Source organism: Citrus clementina, unplaced genomic scaffold (genome assembly GCF_000493195.1).
Source record: "Citrus clementina cultivar Clemenules unplaced genomic scaffold, Citrus_clementina_v1.0 scaffold_3, whole genome shotgun sequence".
NCBI classification, from domain to species: domain Eukaryota; kingdom Viridiplantae; phylum Streptophyta; class Magnoliopsida; order Sapindales; family Rutaceae; genus Citrus; species Citrus x clementina.
In genome coordinates this window covers 5,134,983-5,156,454 of record NW_006262339.1, presented here as the reverse complement: position 1 = coordinate 5,156,454, position 21,472 = coordinate 5,134,983, and the positions used below count along the sequence as shown (strand labels likewise).

Sequence of the window (21,472 nt, the reverse complement as noted above, 5' to 3'; positions counted from 1 at the left end):
CTGGTTTTACTTTAAATTTAGTGATTCTATGCGTAATTTACAATATTTATGTTTATCATGGTATTGATGCTATAATCTTCATTACGGAATTATAGAATTTTCCCTTTCGATCCATAGTTTTTATTTTATTTTATTCTTTAACTTATATCTTGCTTTGTGTTTTGTTTCATCTTCTCATTAATTGTTTCACTTCCATACTATTGACAATATTTTCATGCGTTAGTAATAGAATTCTAGTAAAATCAGCTAACTTGAAGCTGAAGAACTTATTGAAACACATATGCAATGATCGATCTTCAAGTGTACTAATGGGAAAAAACTTTTTCAACAAAAATCATTGATTTTTATTCAAGCCAATATTAATTGATCCACAGTTCCACAAACAACTAAAATTATAGATCAGTAACGGCTGCTTAAGCTTACAAAATATTTGTGCTTTACTAGTTACATCCAATCCTATTCCAAGGGTAAAAAAATAGTGTAAGAATAAGTGTAATTTTAATGAGCCACTGATCCTTTCCCTGCATATATATATATATATATATGCATACATCCATGCATACATATAGACATATATATGTGTGTGTGTATACATATATGTATATATGTATGTATGTAGTAGTTTTTTTGTCTGAAATGTATTGGAAAGTTCAGGAAAGTTTTAAAACCATTAGGCTTAATAACATTATGAAATTAAACTTTAAAACTGCACGATTTTAATTATTTCTCAGATTTTCCCACACTTTAAGACCCTGAATTGGAAAATTTTCCAATCTACATATATATTACGACACGTAATACTAGAATGACTTAAAACTTTTATTGTCCGCAAATCAAGGGAATATATATGTCGGGTCAAAGACTATATTGTGTATATTAATTTACAAATTACTGTAGCCATTGATAACGACAAGTCGCAAGCAACAAATATGGTAGTTTGTACAGCCATAGCAAAAGGATTTCCAACATCTCGTCTAAGCCATAATTGATGTAAAATATAGCAGCATGTGTCATGGTGGATTCATCACAACGGCTATATGATTATTATAATTATTGTAAATATTGTCTTTCCTTTTACAGCATCTTAAACGTCTTTATATTTGTAAACTTCAAGCAATTGAATTAAGAGACAAAAACAATTACTATTTTCACCATATTCAAGCATCTCAACTAATTTTATGGTATCAGAGCCTCATGGCTTCAAGTTCAAATTCAGAACCATCCCTATCCCTTCAATCTTTCCATCAGTGTTCGAGTTTGGTTCCAATCAAACTCAACACCAAAAATTATCTTCTTTGGAGTTCTCATGTTCAACCACTTATATTTGCCCTTGGGCTAAATCACTATATAGTTGATGTTAAGACTCCACCGAAGATGATAGAGCAAGAGGGGAAGGAGATAAATAATCTAGATTTTCTCATGTGGAAAAATAATGATGGACTTCTCACAACTTGGCTTAGAAGTATGATGAATGAAGACGTGTTGAGCATGGTTATCGGCTTGCAGACGGCTCAAGAAATCTGGCTCACTGTTGAAGAGATCATGCTACCTGCAACTAAGGAGTAAGAAACATGGCTAAAAGATAGCCTTTATTCTCTAAAGAAAGGATCTTCCAAGCTTGATGAATTTCTTAAGAAATTCAAGGGCGTCAGCAACAAGTTGGCAGCCATTGGAAAACCAATGAACGATGATGACAAAATTTTTCAAATTGCAAGAGCCTTAGGTCCCAAATATGCTGACTTCAAAACTACAATGCTCAATAAACCTCCATATCCCAGCCTTAAACAACTCATCAATGCTCTCCAAAACCATGAACATATTGTGATCGTAGAAAAAGATGAAGAAGCTAGACTTGGCACAAATCAAAACCAAGCCTTCTTTGGTCAACGTGGAAGAGGCAGAAATCAAAGCGGTGGAAGACCTCCATACCAGGGCAGAGGATCTCAACACAACTCCGGTGGTAGAAATTACCCCAACAACTACAACAATTACAATGGCAACCTCCTTTTAAATATCGTAGGTAATATGTGAAACGACCCGCCCCGAAACCCCCCAGGCGAGTCTATCTAGTTACATCAAAACAGACTTAAAAATAATATTATACGTAAAGAATCTGCTGAAAATTCGACAGAGTCTCCTTTATATATATAACACTCCCAAAGTACAAATATGAATATACAACAAACTCCAGTGCTCAACATACTCAACCAAAAATACTGAGTTATATAATATACAACCCCAAAAGAACAAGATGACCAAGATGTCCCAACAAAAACATTTATATACTCTAGCACCATCACGTGGCCAAGACTCAAAATATATACAGTCGCTGGGTCGGTCTGGTGTACCTGCAACCTCCTGGTGAGGGGGGGAAAATATAATAAAAACGGGGTGAGTTTAAAACTCAGTGAGATCAGTGAGTGGATAGTAGGTTTGAAAATTAATCTTTACTTTAAAAGAAATAAGCATATCCAAACACGGTTTCATTAAACCATAAGTGAGAAATCAGAAATAAATCATTAAATATTTAAATCAGATTACCAACCATAGAAATCATATCACCAAATCATATCGATTTCACAAATCTGAAAATCATATCTCATCATATCTCTGCATGCATAATCTAGTCCCCAAAGGACAAAAGCGCCCAAGCACACGGCCCAAAGCCTCTATGTGTACTCAGACGGGCCCCAAAGGCCTCCTTACAATCAGAGCGCGCACCTCCCTTATTACCCCTCAGTTTGGCGGGCCTCCCTTATTACCCCTCATCTATATCACTGTACTCATATTCACATACCTCTTTACCACATTTTAAATCATACCACATTTGAATCCACTTTTCTTAACTTTCAAATAATATCACACTTTATTCAAAATCGATACGCAAAATTATTAACCAAACATTTTCATATAATATCAACAAGTGAATAAAATCCATTTCGAGAAATCATTAAATCAGCACATTTAAAAATACTTATTCCGCAACCATGCTTTACTATCATAATTAACTCTAAAAATAAGTTTCGTATATTCCACTCACAGTGACGGTGTTCACAGTCGGTTATCGTCTACGTCCGCGGACCGGTTCTCGCTCGCGGATCCTCCTAAATCAAGGAAACGACATAATTATTCTCCGTAAATCGGAATTCCGACTAAATATATGCAATAACTCGAAACGAACATTTATCCATAATTAACAACTCCCGTGACGATAAAATTACTAAAATGCCCTTGAGTCCGTAAATCATTAACATGCTCCGAAATCATAAATCACCGAATTATCCTCGAAATCGTAATTACACCCAATTCACAATTCTATGCATTACTAAAATATCCACATGCTCAGAAATGACAAAATTGCCCTCATAGTGTGAAATTACCAAAATGCCCTTGTCGGTCAACGGTCACTGGAATTTGGTCAACGCTGGCCAGGAAGCTCAAATCTTAAAGTGCCAATCACGCTGAGTTCAATGGTACCGGCGGTGAGCTCCAACGCGCGGCAACGACGCCGGAATCTAGCTCGACAGCCGTGAGTTCCAACAATCGACCGGCAGCAAAACGACGACTCTCGGTGCCTATGAATGGTCGGAAATGGAAGAGGGAGTCATGAGGAACAAAATCCAACCGGTGGTGTCACTCAAAACCGGCGAAAATCTCGGCGGAGTAAAGTGAAGCAGTCGCGGGTTTCAAGCTTCGATCGCCGGCGTTCCGGTTCGTTTTCGGCAGTGAGGATGGCAGGGGAACGACGGTCGGCTTCTAAGCTTCAGATCGGTACCAAGCTCGGCCAAAACGGTGGTCGGAAACGTGAAATCCGTCCGGGTTAAAGTCGCGGGTCGGGTCGGATCCGGCGGGTCAAGATCGGGTAAGTTGGCAGCTTCTCTCTCTCTGTTTTACACGTGCATGTGTTTCCTCTGTTTCCAACATATTCCTTTGCTTATAAACTCTTTCACCGCCTCATGCCATTTTACATTCACAGGTATTACAATCCTCCCCCCTTATAAAAATTTCGTCCTCGAAATTTACGTACCTGATAAGAAAAGATAGGGATATTGAGCTCGCACTAAGTCCTCGCGCTCCCAGGTAGCCTCTTCCTTTGTATGATTCTTCCATCGCACTTTTACTAGAGGGATGGTCTTAGAACGTAGAACTTGGTGTTTCTCTTCCAGTATCTCCACCGGTTCCTCTTCGTAAGTCAAATCTTCCTTCAACTGAATTGGTTGCTTCGACAACACATGACTCGGATCATATATGTACTTCCGGAGCATCGAAACATGAAACACATCGTGGATTCTGGATAACTCGGGTGGTAGAGCTAATCGGTATGCCAACGGACCAATACGCTCCACGATCTCATACGGCCCAATATAACGTGGACTTAACTTCCCACGTTTCCCAAATCGAAGCACCCCTTTCCAAGGAGATATCCGTATGAAAACTCTATCACCAACTTCGAATTCAAGTTCCCGCCTACGTTTGTCTGCATAACTTTTCTGTCTATCTTGAGCCACCTTTAATCTATCCCGAATCAATTGTATCTTCTCGTTCGTATCCTGGACTAGTTCTGGACCGAATAACCTCCGCTCACCAACCTCATCCCAACATACTGGAGTCCTGCATTTTCTACCATACAAAGCCTCATATGGTGCCATCTCAATACTAGCTTGATAACTGTTGTTGTAAGCAAACTCCATCAGAGGTAAATAATTGTCCCAATTTCCTTTAAATTCCATAACAAGCTCGCAACATATCCTCTAGAGTTTGAATAGTTCGCTCTGACTGTCCATCAGTCTGTGGATGAAAAGCTGTACTGAAGTTCAACTTGGTGCCTAAAGCATTTTGCAAGCTAGTCCAGAATTTAGAAGTAAACCGGGAATCTCTATCTGAGACTATGGACACAGGTACTCCGTGAAGTCGAACTATTTCAGCCACATAAATACTTCCCAACTTGTCCATCGAATAAGTGATCTTGAAATGTAAGAAATGAGCAGATTTTGTAAGTCGATCTACAACCACCCAAACACCATCATGTCCTTTCTGAGTATGTGGAAGTCCCGCCACAAAATCCATAGTGATGTGCTCCCACTTCCACTCTGGAATAGGAAGCGGCTGAGAGCACCCTGCAGGCCTCTGGTGTTCAGCTTTAATCTGTTGACAGACCAAACATCGAGAAACAAATTCTGCTATCTCTCTCTTCATGCCCTGCCACCAATAATGATCTCTCAAGGTACGGTACATCTTCGTACTACCAGGATGCATCGCATAGGCTGAACAGTGAGCTTCTTCCATAATCTCTTTTTTCAAATCTTTAATATCAGGTACACAGAGTCTATTACCCATGAATACAACTCCATCCTCTCTCACCATAAAATCGGTTCGTAAACCTTTCTGCACATCCTCTTTTAACTTCATTAACTGTGGGTCCTGAGCTTGCATATGGTGAACTTTGTCAATCAAAGTCGGCCTAACGCGGAAGTTAGCTATCAAAGCTCCACGATTGTCAGTATTCAACTCGACTTCCAAAGATCTCAACTCGATCAACAGAGGTACATATTTCACTCGCAAGTGAGCGATAGAGCTGGAAGACTTTCTACTTAGTGCATCAGCCATCACATTTGCTTTGCCTGGATGATAATCGATAGTGCAATCGTAGTCCTTAATCAGTTCGATCCATCTCCTCTGTCTCAAATTCAACTCCTTCTGAGTAAACAAATACTTCAAGCTCTTATGATCGGTAAAAATCTGACATGTTGCTCCATATAAGTAATGCCGCCATATCTTGAGTGCAAACACCACTGCTGCTAGTTCTAAATCATGTGTTGGATAGTTTTGTTCATGCTTCTTAAGTTGTCTAGAGGCATAAGCCACCACTTTCCCATGCTGCATCAATACACAACCCAATCCCTGCCTAGAGGCATCACTGTAAACCATAAATCCTTCATTACCAGATGGAAGTGTAAGAACTGGTGCTGAGGTCAAACATGTCTTAAGTTCTTGAAAACTTTTTTCACAGTCATCATCCCACTGGAACTTAGCATTCTTTCTGGTTAATCGTGTCATAGGAATAGCAATCTTGGAGAATCCTTCCACAAATCTACGATAATAACCAGCTAACCCAAGAAAACTCCGAACCTCTGTGACATTTGTAGGCCGTTCCCATTTCACAACTGCTTCAATCTTTTGAGGATCAACATAAATACCTTCAGCTGATATCACATGGCCCAAAAATACGACTCTGTCCAACCAAAACTCACATTTGCTGAACTTGGCATACAACTGCTTCTGTCTCAAAGTCTGTAAAACAGTCCACAAATGCTCTGCATGCTCCTTCTCGTTTCGGGAATACACCAAAATATCATCAATGAATACAATCACAAACCGATCTAGGTATAGGCTAAATACCCTATTCATCAGGTCCATAAAAGCAGCTGGGGCATTTGTCAATCCAAATGGCATCACTAAGAAGTCATAGTGCCCATAACGGGTTCTGAATGCTGTTGTAGGAACGTCAACATCTTTAATTCTAAGCTGATGGTAACCCGAGCGCAAATCAATCTTAGAAAATACTTTTGCCCTTTGGAGTTGATCAAACAAGTCATCAATACGCGGAAGTGGATACTTATTGCGTACCGTAACTTTATTCAACTGCCTATAGTCGATGCAGAGTCTAAAAGTCCCATCCTTTTTCTTAACAAATAAGACTGGAGCTCCCCACGGGGACACACTAGGTCTAATAAACCCTTTCTCTACCAACTCTTGCAATTGAACCTTCAGTTCCTTCAATTCTGCTGGAGCCATTCGGTACGGTGCCATAGATATTGGAGATGTTCCAGGGACTAAGTCAATAGAAAACTCAACTTCTCTGTTAGGTGGCATTCCAGGAAGTTCATTTGGAAAAACATCTGGAAATTCTTTAACTACTGTAATATCCTCCAATCTCAATTCTCGAGCTTCTGTATCTATCACATGAGCTAAATAAGCTGAGCATCCTTTTCTTAACAACCGTCTTGCACTAATAGCAGATATAACACATGAGGGTAGAACTCTGCGCTCCCCACAAAATTTCACCTCAGCTTTCCCTGGCTTTTTAAACACAACATCCTTTTTGAAACAATCCACCGTAGCATAATGAGATTCAAGCCAATCCATACCCAAAATAGCATCAAAGTCATAAATCTCTAAGGAAATCAAATTCGCCTCAAATTCATGTTCACCCATTCCAATCATACAATCTCGATACACACTCTGAGCAAGTACTGACTCTCCGGTAGGTGTACGAACAACTAATTCGCAATCTAGCAGTTCGGGCTCTCGCCCTATATGCATAGCAAAAGCACGAGAAACAAAAGAGTGTGTAGATCCAGGATCAATAAGAATATGAGCCTCGCGGCCAAGGATAGATAATATACCCATAATAACTTCTGGTGCAGCACGTGCCTCCTGCTGCGTCAAAGCAAAAACTCGAGCCTGAGTATGAGGTCGACCAGACTGACCTCTCTGACCTGAAGCAGTCGTCTGACCCCTAAAGGTAGATGTAGAACCTCCTGTCTGCACTCCTCTCTGACCCTGAATCTGGCTAGAGTAAGGCCGGTACCGTGAGGCTGTCCCTCCTGTAGAGCTATCACCCTGAGATAAAGTAGGGCAAAATCTCCTGATGTGTCCAGGCTGACCACATAAATAACAAACTCTGTCTCCAACACGACATTGGCCCTGATGATTCCTGCCACACGAAGGGCAAGAAGTTAGCTGGAAACTCCTAGAACGATCATCACGATATCCCCCGCTACTACGGTCGTACTGTCCCTGAGTCCTGGTATTACTCCCTACCAATGGTTGTACAGAACTATGACTAACAGCTTGTCTCGAGTCCCCTCTGAAGCCTGTACCCTGACTCCTTTGCATACTATCAGAATAACTCGTAGGAATACCCCCTCTCTTGGGCGGCCTACTACTAGAGTCACCCTCTGCCCAGCTCTGGCTACGCTTTTGCTTCAGTGCATGAATTCTACGTCCCTCTGCAATACTGTGCTCTACTCTCCTGGCTGCCTCAACTACCTCCCCAAACTCAGTATATCGTGATGCAGTCACGGTGGTACGAATCTCAAATCGGAGGCCATCCTCGAACCGTCTGCATCTCTCTCTCTCATCACCGACTACAGATGTAGCAAATCTAGAGAGATCTAAAAATTTCTTCTCATACTCCTCAACTGTCAGGGATCCCTGAACCAACCGAAAGAATTCACTCCGTTTAATATCCTGATATACAACAGGAAAATAATGATCGTAGAATTCCTTGCGGAAAATAACCCAAGTAATCGCAGCATGTCCCTGATATCGTCTCTCCACTGTCTGCCACCAATGGTAAGCTCTATCCTCGAGCAGGAAAGTGGCGAAGGATAATCTATCATCTTCTGGACACTTCATCACATCAAAAATACGCTCTAACTTAACAAACCATGACTCAGCCTCAGGTGGTTCTCCGAAACCATTAAAACTCTTCGTCCCTAAACTCCTCACTCGCTCAATAGTATTTGCATTACCGACATGTGCTTGAGTCTGATTTTGCACAACTGTAGTCATGATTTGAGCCAGCCTATCAAATGACTGCTCAATATTCGGGGCATCCCCCGGTGTCTGTTGTGCAATTCCATGCGTAGAGGATTCAACTATCCCCTCATTCGCGGGTTCACGTTCCCCCGCAGGTACACTACCAGAAGTCAACCCAGCTATTGGCCCAGTACGACCACGGCCACGGCCACGTCTACTACTACGACGAAGCATGATGGTGCCTACAAGAGATAAACTCTGACTTTAATAAAGATAAAACTTATTATGATTAAGACAGTAAAGTCTACAGAATCTAAAACCATGCTCTGATACCAACTGAAACGACCCGCCCCGAAACCCCCCAGGCGAGTCTATCTAGTTACATCAAAACAGACTTAAAAATAATATTATACGTAAAGAATCTGCTGAAAATTCGACAGAGTCTCCTTTATATATATAACACTCCCAAAGTACAAATATGAATATACAACAAACTCCAGTGCTCAACATACTCAACCAAAAATACTGAGTTATATAATATACAACCCCAAAAGAACAAGATGACCAAGATGTCCCAACAAAAACATTTATATACTCTAGCACCATCACGTGGCCAAGACTCAAAATATATACAGTCGCTGGGTCGGTCTGGTGTACCTGCAACCTCCTGGTGAGGGGGGAAAATATAATAAAAACGGGGTGAGTTTAAAACTCAGTGAGATCAGTGAGTGGATAGTAGGTTTGAAAATTAATCTTTACTTTAAAAGAAATAAGCATATCCAAACACGGTTTCATTAAACCATAAGTGAGAAATCAGAAATAAATCATTAAATATTTAAATTAGATTACCAACCATAGAAATCATATCACCAAATCATATCGATTTCACAAATCTGAAAATCATATCTCATCATATCTCTGCATGCATAATCTAGTCCCCAAAGGACAAAAGCGCCCAAGCACACGGCCCAAAGCCTCTGTGTGTACTCAGACGGGCCCCAAAGGCCTCCTTACAATCAGAGCGCGCACCTCCCTTATTACCCCTCAGTTTGGCGGGCCTCCCTTATTACCCCTCATCTATATCACTGTACTCATATTCACATACCTCTTTACCACATTTTAAATCATACCACATTTGAATCCACTTTTCTTAACTTTCAAATAATATCACACTTTATTCAAAATCGATACGCAAAATTATTAACCAAACATTTTCATATAATATCAACAAGTGAATAAAATCCATTTCGAGAAATCATTAAATCAGCACATTTAAAAATACTTATTCCGCAACCATGCTTTACTATCATAATTAACTCTAAAAATAAGTTTCGTATATTCCACTCACAGTGACGGTGTTCACAGTCGGTTATCGTCTACGTCCGCGGACCGGTTCTCGCTCGCGGATCCTCCTAAATCAAGGAAACGACATAATTATTCTCCGTAAATCGGAATTCCGACTAAATATATGCAATAACTCGAAACGAACATTTATCCATAATTAACAACTCCCGTGACGATAAAATTACTAAAATGCCCTTGAGTCCGTAAATCATTAACATGCTCCGAAATCATAAATCACCGAATTATCCTCGAAATCGTAATTACACCCAATTCACAATTCTATGAATTACTAAAATATCCACAGGCTCAGAAATGACAAAATTGCCCTCATAGTGTGAAATTACCAAAATGCCCTTGCCGGTCAACGGTCACCGGAATTTGGTCAACGCTGGCCAGGAAGCTCGAATCTTAAAGTGTCAATCACGCTGAGTTCAATGGTACCGGCGGTGAGCTCCAACGCGCGGCAACGACGCCGGAATCTAGCTCGACAGCCGTGAGTTCCAACAATCGACCGGCAGCAAAACGACGACTCTCGGTGCCTATGAATGGTCGGAAATGGAAGAGGGAGTCATGAGGAACAAAATCCAACCGGTGGTGTCACTCAAAACCGGCGAAAATCTCGGCGGAGTAAAGTGAAGCAGTCGCGGGTTTCAAGCTTCGATCGCCGGCGTTCCGGTTCGTTTTCGGCAGTGAGGATGGCAGGGGAACGACGGTCGGCTTCTAAGCTTCAGATCGGTACCAAGCTCGGCCAAAACAGTGGTCGGAAACGTGAAATCCGTCCGGGTTAAAGTCGCGGGTCGGGTCGGATCCGGCGGGTCAAGATCGGGTAAGTTGGCAGCTTCTCTCTCTCTGTTTTACACGTGCATGTGTTTCCTCTGTTTCCAACATATTCCTTTGCTTATAAACTCTTTCACCGCCTCATGCCATTTTACATTCACAGGTATTACAATATGAATCACTGTTTCCTTTCAATCACTGTTTGAAATAATACATGTAGTGAATCTTCAGTCCAGGATTCTGAACTATAACTAAGCTCTGGAATTGGATTAATAATACTGTTTCCTTTCAATCACCTTTACCTTATTTTATAAAAATTGCTAATGTTAATTAATTATTTATTTTATGAAAACATTAATTGAAGTGGCAATTAATTTTACATTTTTTCAAAGATTGCATGAACGGTTATTGTTATTGGTTAAGAGATTAACTTTGTCATTCGATCTCCCAATTTTTTCCTTTTAATCCCCAAACCAAATTTTGCTAAACTAATAATATATATCAAATTATTATAATTTAAATATGATTTTCGCTTCGAGAAACACTAATAATAAAATATAGAAAACCAATAATGTAAACGTATAAGATAAAAATTATGGTTAATTCAATCTGCCAGCTTAACTATGGTTTAGTGGTTAGATTATTTTTAAAATATATCCATGAAAATATAATTGATAAACACAAGCAATACTACAGTGATTATCTAAATAAACTTTTCAACAAATATTTCAATTGAATACAATAAACTGGGGAAGCAAAGTGGAATCGAGCTGATTAATTTAGATTAAATTTTTATGAAATTTTATTTATTTTAGTTTTTGTGAACTAATCGGTTCAGTTTAAGAAAAACTTGGGATTATTCATCACTTCATTCTGTGTGTTCTCGTACAATCAATCCAGTACATACATATTTTACAACAGCCAATTTTCATTTAACTTGGGAGCATTCATCACTTCAGTTTTACAGGGTCCATGGGACCAAGATTGCGAAGATTCCACTTGTCGGAACCCGTGAAAAGTTCAGAAGCGGGGACTACAAAGGAACAATGATGCTGAAACTATTCGCCCAAATCGAATCTGTAAGTGCTGGTGCTGAAGCTACTAATAATCAGCTGTATGTGTCATATTTTTCATTTCAATATATGTCTGCCTGGAACAAGTTCTAATGCGAATCTGATCGACTTTCAGGCTCCTGGTAAGCTTAATGTTGAAAATCTTGTAATTCAAACCGCCACTGCAGCCGCCAGCGCAGGTATGCGAATCTAATTTTGCAGGCTCTTCGTATGCTCAATGTGGAAAACCTTGTAATTCCATCGGTCCCTGAACTTGTCCCAATGTGGATCAACAAGTATGGATTTACCCACATTGAGAGTAATTTGATGACGGAATTAATCAAGTATAACACATTGATGTTTCCAAGCGCCGTCAGATTACACAAGTCCTTGGTGACACACGCCGCAGCTAGCGCAGGTCTTTCTCTATTTTCATAAATTTTCAAGCTCCAGCACTGTTTCATCATCTGTTTGACACACTTCTTTCAATTTCTTTGCTCTTTTATGTACAGCTACGAAGTCTGATGAGGCAAATAAGAATGGTACTGGGCTGGTTCGAGGAAAAGGCTACGAAAAGCTTGCATTTTTTGACTTGAACCTTGAACCCCCTAAAGAAGATGACGATGCTTGAATGGAAATGATGTAAGAAAGAACAAGTTCGTCATACGCCATTCAGGAAGTGGTGCGGCAAGGGCCAAAATATAGAAATCCCAAAATATAGAAGTCGTATAGTTCCTGCGAACGAATGAATTTGACAAAGGCAAAACAATAAAAATATGTTAATAAAAATCCCTTCTTGTTGTTTATATGAATGCAAATTATGGTGCTTTCTTGCCCTGATGGCAAAACAAGAAGATAATTATGCGATAATGTTTTGAAAAAACACAGAAGATATTATCCAAGACAAAAAAAATCACTTTTTTAATCAATGAACAGAGAAAATAAATATGCAGCATACCTTCTCGTGTCCGCCGCAATCCTCGGTCTTCGCGCAAATAATATAAATTTTTATTTCCCTATTATAATGTGTACATATTTTGTCAAACATAATTGTTATTGCTTGAAATTCAAACTTAATGAGAAAGAAAACGAAGGATAAAGAAATACCTATGCGTGGCTTCAACCGAAACATTCTGGTTAATCACTAATTCGATGTAATTCAAACACTTTGATCTCTCTTCTATACTACTGCTAAGAAGAGGCCACACTTTTGTTTCATAATCAATATGAAACGTGATGAAGTATTTGAGTAATTCAAATGGTCTCTCCATTCAATAGCTTTCACTGATTTTTAAGTATTCTGAAGAGCATATTGTTCATCTAGTTTGTTTGGCAAAAGCTTTAGAACTATAAGAAAGGTAAGGAGAGAAGATAGGTTTATGAAAGAGAGATAATATGCTTGTTAACTGCAACTTGAGAGATTGTAGGTGGCAAATTTATAGTGAAGTGTAGCCATTTATTATTATTTTATTATTATTTATTATTATTATTATTATTATTATTATTATTATTATTATTTGTTTTTTAGTCTAAGAATAACTAAATACTTTTTTCAGTAGTGCTCCATACCCTAAATTTTTTATTCTAAAAAATTATTTCAAATGATGTGGCATTCATCAATTAGTTCGTGAAATAATTCAATTAATTCACTTGGATTTTAGAAAAAAAATATTAACTACTTAATGAATGACACATCATTTAAAATAAAATTTGGGATGTCTATCATTACTCTACTTTCTCACTCATATAGCGACGTTTGAACTCACAATTCTTATTTTTCACTCAAGACATTTTACCAAATAAACTAATTTGCATCCAAATGATTTTATAGTAATTCAAGAAATTTACAATACTTAGAGCATCTCCAAAAAACTCTTCAAATTAAATTCTAATTCTTATTTGAAGAGTCATATCAATATTAAACACTTTAAAAGACACGTTAATTTAGATTCTTTAAATAAGATTTGTTTCTCACTCTTCAATATTGTCGAGTGAGTTTCTCCCTCTTCTATTAATACTTTATTATTATTTATTTAAAAGATAAGACTACAATAATTATTATTTATGTTTCCTTTCAAAAATATAACAGCAATTTAATTTAATAATGAAATGATTTAATTAAAATAATATTAACTTATTCTTCTTTGATAAGTCTTTTGGAGGAGATTGTATTTTTTCATATATTTATTTACCAGATCTGTAAGTAAATTGACATTTGAAGAGTAAAATCTAAAAAGTCTTTTGGAGATACTCTTATATTACAACTTGAATATTCATTTTAAAGAAATGATTTAATGGCAATCATCTGCATAAGATATGATAGAACACCGTATAATAATAATAATAATAATAATAGGGCTAGCGATCCCAATAATTGGATCTTAATTCGTATTCCAATTAATGTGACGTACCAATAAATGAGTGTCACATAAAATTTATTTGTACAAGTGTGGTATTTTATAATTCAAACCCTTTAATGAAATAACTAAATATTCAACTCATAAAAAAGAAAAACATATAAGAGACAACTCAGAGACATGGATAAAGACAACTGTGCAAAAGGGTATATGGGATAAGAATAATACTAGCACATTTAAACTCTTTCATGAGAGAACTAAATAGGGATAAAGATGATGATATTATTGGATTTTCTTTCCTTACAAGGAGGATTCTGTATGGGCAAAAATGGCTAGCCAATTAATGTTAAGACTAAAAAAGGAACCCAAAGAAGGGTAGAGATGACTATACAAAAGGGTAGATGGATAAGAACACTACTGTTATAATTACACTATTTTATAAGAAAACTAAATAAGAATAAAGATGATAAAAATATTAGATTTCTTTCTTTGCAAGGAGAATTCTAAATATGGGTGAAAATTACTAGCCAAATAAAGTATAGATTTTCTTTCTTTTTTAGTAAAAATAGAGTAAAATACCTCTAGTATAAATTGTGTGGTATAACTTAATTGGTTGGATTAAACAGCTCTTATTCCACTGATTTATTTTTATTATTTTGTATTTTCATTTAATTAATGAATTTAAACCATAGCAGTATGTACAAAATAAATTTGTAAAAGAGCTTGTAACTTTGTCATCACTTTTTTTAGGCAAATTTAATAATATGTAAATGAATCAAACCAAGGCGTTTTATTAGTTAAATTTTTGTTTCTAAGAATTAAAAAATTATATACCGATAGAATTAAGATATGAATATTTGCGTACTCATGTGACACAATGAGAAGATGTTATAATGCCAGATCATTTACTACATCAATTATAACAAAAATCTCACATCTTAATTTTGTGAGTGTAGTGCTGCAACTAAGAATTGAACTCTGGTTAGTCATCGTTATGAGATTTGCAATATTAGTATTTTTCGCGCATTATTATCATTGTTTTGAAAACTTTTGAACGGACATAAATAACAAAATACTCCTAACTCATGTATTGCGTACGAAAATAATACTAAACGTATGTACTAATTAAGTATCTTAAATAACGAAAATTTGATTTGTTATGAGGAATTTCCCTTTACTTATTTCCATCAAATTGCATGGACATTGACGTTAATTTTTTTTCTTTTATTTTTTGGTTCCTTTCCAGAGCTTCTAATTTTTAATTAAGAAGATAAAGTGAAAATCTTTATTAAGAACTTTAAAAACATAAAACTAATAGTACTTAGCGATTTGGTAGCATTAGATTTTTAAAATTGTATTATTATTTTTAACACTTGGCCAATGCCTGTAACCTAACATTATAAATTTACAATGCCCATAAGTCTTTTTATGTGTAAGAGTTGCAAATTAATAAACCGAGCTAATTACGAAAACTAGATCCTGACTTCATAAAATCATGTTTATATGCGTCCTTTTATAAATATAACTCATTAAACAATTCATATATAAATAATCAATATAGAGCTAAATAATGAAGATGATGTAAATGAGTAATAGACTAATAAACACGCATTATGGGGGTTTAATTTCATTTCTCAATGTGATTGAAGGCAGTAAGTGGTATATAAGATTTGTAAAATCTAGAAAGGGTAAAATATGGACAATGCTATATAAGATTTGTATGAAATATGAGTTGTAATCTGAGTAATAGTCTCATGTAATTAAAAAAAAAAAAAAAACTCTTCAAGTACATCTTAAGGTTATGTAGTTATGAGTAATAATGGAGCTACAAATTCTTATACAAACTAATATGACATAACTAGATATTGATTAGATCAAAACATGCCGCAGTCCGCACGATTTATTTTAACTAATATGATTGTGCCAAGTCAGTTTGTATAAAAATTTGTGATTCTATCACTATTTTTACAATTTTTTTTTTAGGAAAGAAATGCAAAAATCTAATTCAACACTTTCCATGAAATATATTTCAAATTCAATGCCACAAAGACAAATAGACTTGCATGCGATTTACACGCTATTGCCTCATGTCTTTCTCTTTCGCATCTACTCTATATATATTCTTCTTTCTCTTTCGCATCTACTCTATATACATTTTTCTTACTCATCTACTCGTTTTCTTGCACTTTCTCTCCCTCATTTTCTGATTCCCTCTTATTTATTCTCGTTGTCCACCCTTTAGCCACTCGCAATCTAAATAAAATTTTCTTCACTGCCATCAAATAATTTATTCATTTTTTATTTTTCATTAAAGAACTATTTTTTTCACTGTTTAAATTTAGTATACCGATTCTTTGTGTATGAGAAGATTTTCTAGATCTGAAAATTTTAAATCATTCTTGACGATCCGTAGTTAAAATGCTGAAGAAATTGCTTGCATTTTGAGAATTTAAAGTGGTGGCCACCTTAAAAATATCTTAGGTAATATTTCTAGACAATCGCTATTTCAGATATTATATATATATATATATATATATATATGAATGTGTATGTGTGTGTTATGCATGAACTGATAATGTTAATTTACTTTATGGAAGCCACAATTAAAGTTGAAATTTTAGATTTTCCCCAAAACAAGATAAACCGATTCTGTTTGGTTTGGTTCATTTCTATAAGCTAGTTATCGAGTACTTTCATAATGATTATTTTAATAAGAGCAATGCTAGATGTCCCACGTCATAAGTCCCAATCTAGAGAAATTTTAAAATACCTCTGATGTATTACAACCAATTCATGCATGTATGTCATGTGTAGTTGAATTTAATGTAATTACCATTTGCATGATGGTTTTTCAAACTAAATGCACACATGTCATAACATTATTTACTTGTTGTATGGCTAACATGGTATCTCTGATGTATTCTAGAATTTCTCCCCAATCTGAATCCCAACTAATGTGGTATCCATCCATTAGATAATGATTAAGTAATTTTACTAGCAATGAAATTTATCATCCAATAGATAAATGATACATAACATTGACACTCAAGTTGGGATTCAAATGTTGATTAATTTTATAAAAAAACATCTTATTTTTATTATAATATTGATCCCAAACATTATTGTTATAATAAACATCTTATTTTTATTTACTTTGATTAATTTTTGTAGTAATGTGAGTCTAATGCATGAATTTAAAGTTAATGTAGTATAAATCTGAATAGGCGTTTCTAGTCATTTACGCATAAAAATGTTTTCACAGCAGCATGGAATTATTTTGACTAATCTAAGATTTGTTTGTAATCGCTATTGAGTTGATCATTCTTGCATTACGAAATAGCATGGAATTTCCACTATTCACAAGAAAGCACAAACACAAAAGGAGAACTATGCAATTACATAAATAGTTACTAAATCAATATAAATGAGAAGCTAGCTGTTCTTTTTCTACTAGTTATGCACTTATGATTCGAGATTTCAGATAAAAACTGCTAATCTGAACAAAGAAGGAAATTAAAATGGAAACGTATCAGAAATATATGCATGATTTCGAGTTTGATTTGAGTGTTGCATATATATATATACACATAAAAAATCATAGGCATGATTTGATATTTTTATTAATTTATTAGCATTCTACACCGGCATTTACTTTTGTCTATGTTTCAGTTATATTTTTACAGTAACCAAATTAGCAATATGAGGGAGAGGAAACAGAAGAGAATTTTAGAAGTATCAAGCAGCTCATCAGAAAGCCAGGATTATGATTCCAGCTATTCTGATCCTGACTACGTAGCTGGAACAAGTTATCAAAGGAGCTCTCGAAAGAACTTCAATATAAACCCGTGCATTAATAATCCAAACCAGGCTACTGAGTTTGGAAGTTCGAGAAGGAATAGTGGTGTTGTTGCAACAAGAAGAAGAAGGATACTGCGTCGAAGGCCAGGTGCATCAAACAAGAGCAACAGGGGAGTGTTTTCCAAGAAAAGGACAATACTATCATGGATGATAGACCTGGGGATCATTTTCGAAGGTATGAGAGTTTGGTACATCCGCGATAAAGAAAAGATTATAGAAGGAACCATTAAGAGAGACGGTGTGCGTTGTAATTGCTGTCATAAGGTGATTACTGTGTACGGGTTTGAAGAACATGCCAACGAAGGTCATGTTAAGGAGCCATATGCCCACATCTACTTAGTGGATTGGGGATGTCATCTCTTGGGTTGGATTTATTACAAGGGGTTACTGCGTCCGGAAGAACTGGCACGCTGTGGATTTAACCTTGTTGAGCCTCAGAAAGATGCTTCTGACTTGAACGATGATGCCTGTATGATTTGCGCTGATGGGGGTGACTTGATTTGTTGTGAGAAATGTCCCTCTACTTTTCATCCAGATTGCATGGGCATGAAGGTTGGATTTTGTTCATTTATTGTTGGTATTATTATTATTTTGCATATATAGTTGCAAAATCTTAAGAAATTGGAGTGAATGCAGAAAATACCGCAAGGAGAATGGCTGTGTCCTTTCTGCATTTGCAAATTTTGTGGTACTGGCGGGCCAGGTGATTTGCACGAATGCAAACAATGTCAAAGGAGATGTAAGGTTTTACACTTGCTTAATTTCTTTGTGATAAGAGCAGTAATTGAGCTACGTAGCTGATGTGAAAGAAAGAGAACAGCTTCTTTACTCACTAACACACATAAAATTTCAATGTGGAAATTAATTGACAGTACATCATTAGAAAGCACATTTTGAAATAGCACTATTTGGATAGTGCCGAAGTTCTAAGTTCTAACTTATATTCTTGATACAGATCACCTGGACTGTATTAATTCTCCAAGACAACCATCTAGTCCTGATTCACCAACCAAATTTTGTGGGAAGAGTTGTGAAGAGGTATTTGTGAATTCTTTATTACACACATTCATGGGCATTCTTTTTTTTTTTAAATTAAAACACCTTAATGCATGCATGTATGCTTTAATTTCGAAAAGGAATTTGTGAACAGGTTTTCTCGGAGATCCAAGAGAAGCATTTGGGAGTCCGAAAAGAGCTTGCTGATGGATATACTTGGAGTCTTGTCCAGATGAAGCTAGATCGGGACCCACATTCGAATGGGGAGATTTTGCATGAGATTACAATAGGCAACTCAAAAGTTTCTGTAGCATGGACGGTCATGGAAGAAATTTTCATGCCAGTTATTGACCGCTACACTGGTATTAACATCACTCAAAGTGTCATCTACAATCGAGAGTAAGCGCTTTAGATCCTTCCGTTAAATCTTTCTGTCACTCTTGTTCATTCAAGAAAATGCTTACACATAGCCTTTTCCTTCTTCTAAATTCTCTCTTTCAGGTCTAACCTGAGGCGGGTAAATTTTAGAGGTTTTTACACCGCTATACTGGAGAGGAATGATGAATTTATCTCCGTGGCATCAATAAGGTATGATTGCTACTGGCATTTCATGTGTTCTGGTATGATCCAGTACATATATACATGCGTTTTGCAGCTACATGCTTTCGTTTAACTTGGAGTATTCACTTTATTTGTACAGAGTACATGGGACAAAGTTTGCCGAGATGCCATTTATCGGAACCCGTGAAAGATTCAGGGGAAGAAGAATGCTGCAGAAACTGTTGGCCCAAATTGAATCAGTGAGTGCTGATGCCTTAAGCTACACCCAGCTGGCACTGTGTCATATTGTTCATTTCATTGTGCTGAATAACCTTCTGCTTAGTCTGTTTGATATTGGCATTTGACCTTCTAAAGCTTGGTACAACCTCTCATGCGAATCTAATTTTCAGGCTCTTCGTATGCTCAATGTGGAAAACCTTGTAATTCCATCGGTCCCTGAACTTGTCCCAATGTGGATCAACAAGTATGGATTTACCCACATTGAGAGTAATTTGATGACGGAATTAATCAAGTATAACACATTGATGTTTCCAAGCGCCGTCAGATTACACAAGTCCTTGGTGACACACGCCGCAGCTAGCGCAGGTCTTTCTCTATTTTCATAAATTTTCAAGCTCCGGCACTGTTTCATCATCTGTATTTGACACACTTCTTTCAATTTCTTTGCTCTTTTATGTACAGTTACGAAGACTGATGAGGCAAATAAGAATGGTACTGGGCTGGTTCGAGGAAAAGGCTTCGAAAAGCTTGCATTTTTTGACTTGAACCTTGAACCCCCTAAAGAAGATGACGATGCTTGAATGGAAATTATGTAAGAAAGAACAAGTTCGTCATACGCCATTCAGGAAGTGGTGCGGCAAGGGCCAAAATATAGAAACCCCAATTTTTTTTTTTTTTTTTTTGTGAATAGAAATCCCAGGCTTGAAATGAAAGGGACATCATCTAACAGGCTTTTCTCTATATATTAATCACAAAAATTAACATATATTCTTTTTGTTTTTGTTTTATTTTGGGGATAAATTAATAATCTATTTTTTTTAATAATGTCTTAAAAAGGAATATTATTTTAAGAAGATAATATTATTAAAAAAATCAAAAAGAAAAAAATAACAGTAAAAATGTCAATATTTCAACGATGGAGATTTTTTAAACTTTTACCCGTTGATTGCCTATGTAAGAATATGCAATCGCATGCTATTCATGATATTTTTTCAATATTTTAGATCTAAGTCGACCATTGATTCTTGATGAGCGCTTGAGCTGCGTTTGAAACTTAAAAAAAAACAAACAAACAAAGGTATGCGTGTCAAGAATTTAAAACGACGAAATTCTTAGGGGTATCTTAAATAATCTTTTAAAATGGGTATCATATCTTCTTTGTACAAATATAACGGACTACTAATTTTATTAAGCCCATTAATACACCATAGGGGTGCGAACAGTCCATTCAGCACATACACAAGGGCAGAATTATGCAATTTTATTGTTACTAATTAAATTACTGAAAATGATAAGCTAGCTGTCCGTTACTTGTTATGAAAGAGGGGGGGGGGGGTCCAGGTGATAAACATGGAAAATTAACGTATCAAAAATAATAAGAATTGGTTATGACTTATTCAATTCCATTGCTCTCTTTTCTCTAGCTCTTCGAAAATTTCTAGGCTTAGCTAGTCGAGAAGCTCAAGGCTTACTTAGCAACATTCGACAAAATTACCTAAGTGCCGCACGGGTTTGCTACGCAAAACACTTGTCGCATGACATTAAGCCAGTAATAGAATTTTAAAAAAGAAAATGTTAGAAGGTCTTGCAAATGTTAGAAGGTCTTTTGGAAGTTCCTAATCCCCTATGCCCTCCTTTCAGCATTGCAGGTACCGGAAGATGAAGCTACCAGCGAGTCAATTTCACTATTACCTATTAGGGATTGTTACTTATATTTATCACATTCAAATACGTATGTAAACTGTAATTTGTTCTATTGCTATT

General features: G+C 36.4%; 1 protein-coding gene and 1 long non-coding RNA gene across 2 annotated transcripts; one reads left to right on the top strand and one right to left on the bottom strand.

The window, feature by feature from the left end:
* Positions 1-8,792: 8,792 nt before the first annotated feature.
* Positions 8,793-10,291, bottom strand: LOC112100310. Its single transcript, XR_002906645.1, has 3 exons — positions 10,233-10,291; positions 9,893-9,956; positions 8,793-9,211 (listed from the first exon to the last, which is right to left on the bottom strand). It is a non-coding gene; the product is annotated as an uncharacterized LOC112100310 (long non-coding RNA).
* A 7,482-nt stretch (positions 10,292-17,773) lies between these two features.
* On the top strand, positions 17,774-20,289 carry LOC18047103 (increased DNA methylation 1). The gene is made up of 8 exons (XM_024189448.1): positions 17,774-18,484; positions 18,569-18,635; positions 18,888-18,970; positions 19,083-19,327; positions 19,430-19,516; positions 19,629-19,728; positions 19,879-20,074; positions 20,171-20,289. The coding sequence occupies exons 1-8, from the start codon at positions 17,774-17,776 to the stop codon at positions 20,287-20,289; spliced, it is 1,608 nt and encodes a 535-aa protein (XP_024045216.1).
* Positions 20,290-21,472: the final 1,183 nt, after the last annotated feature.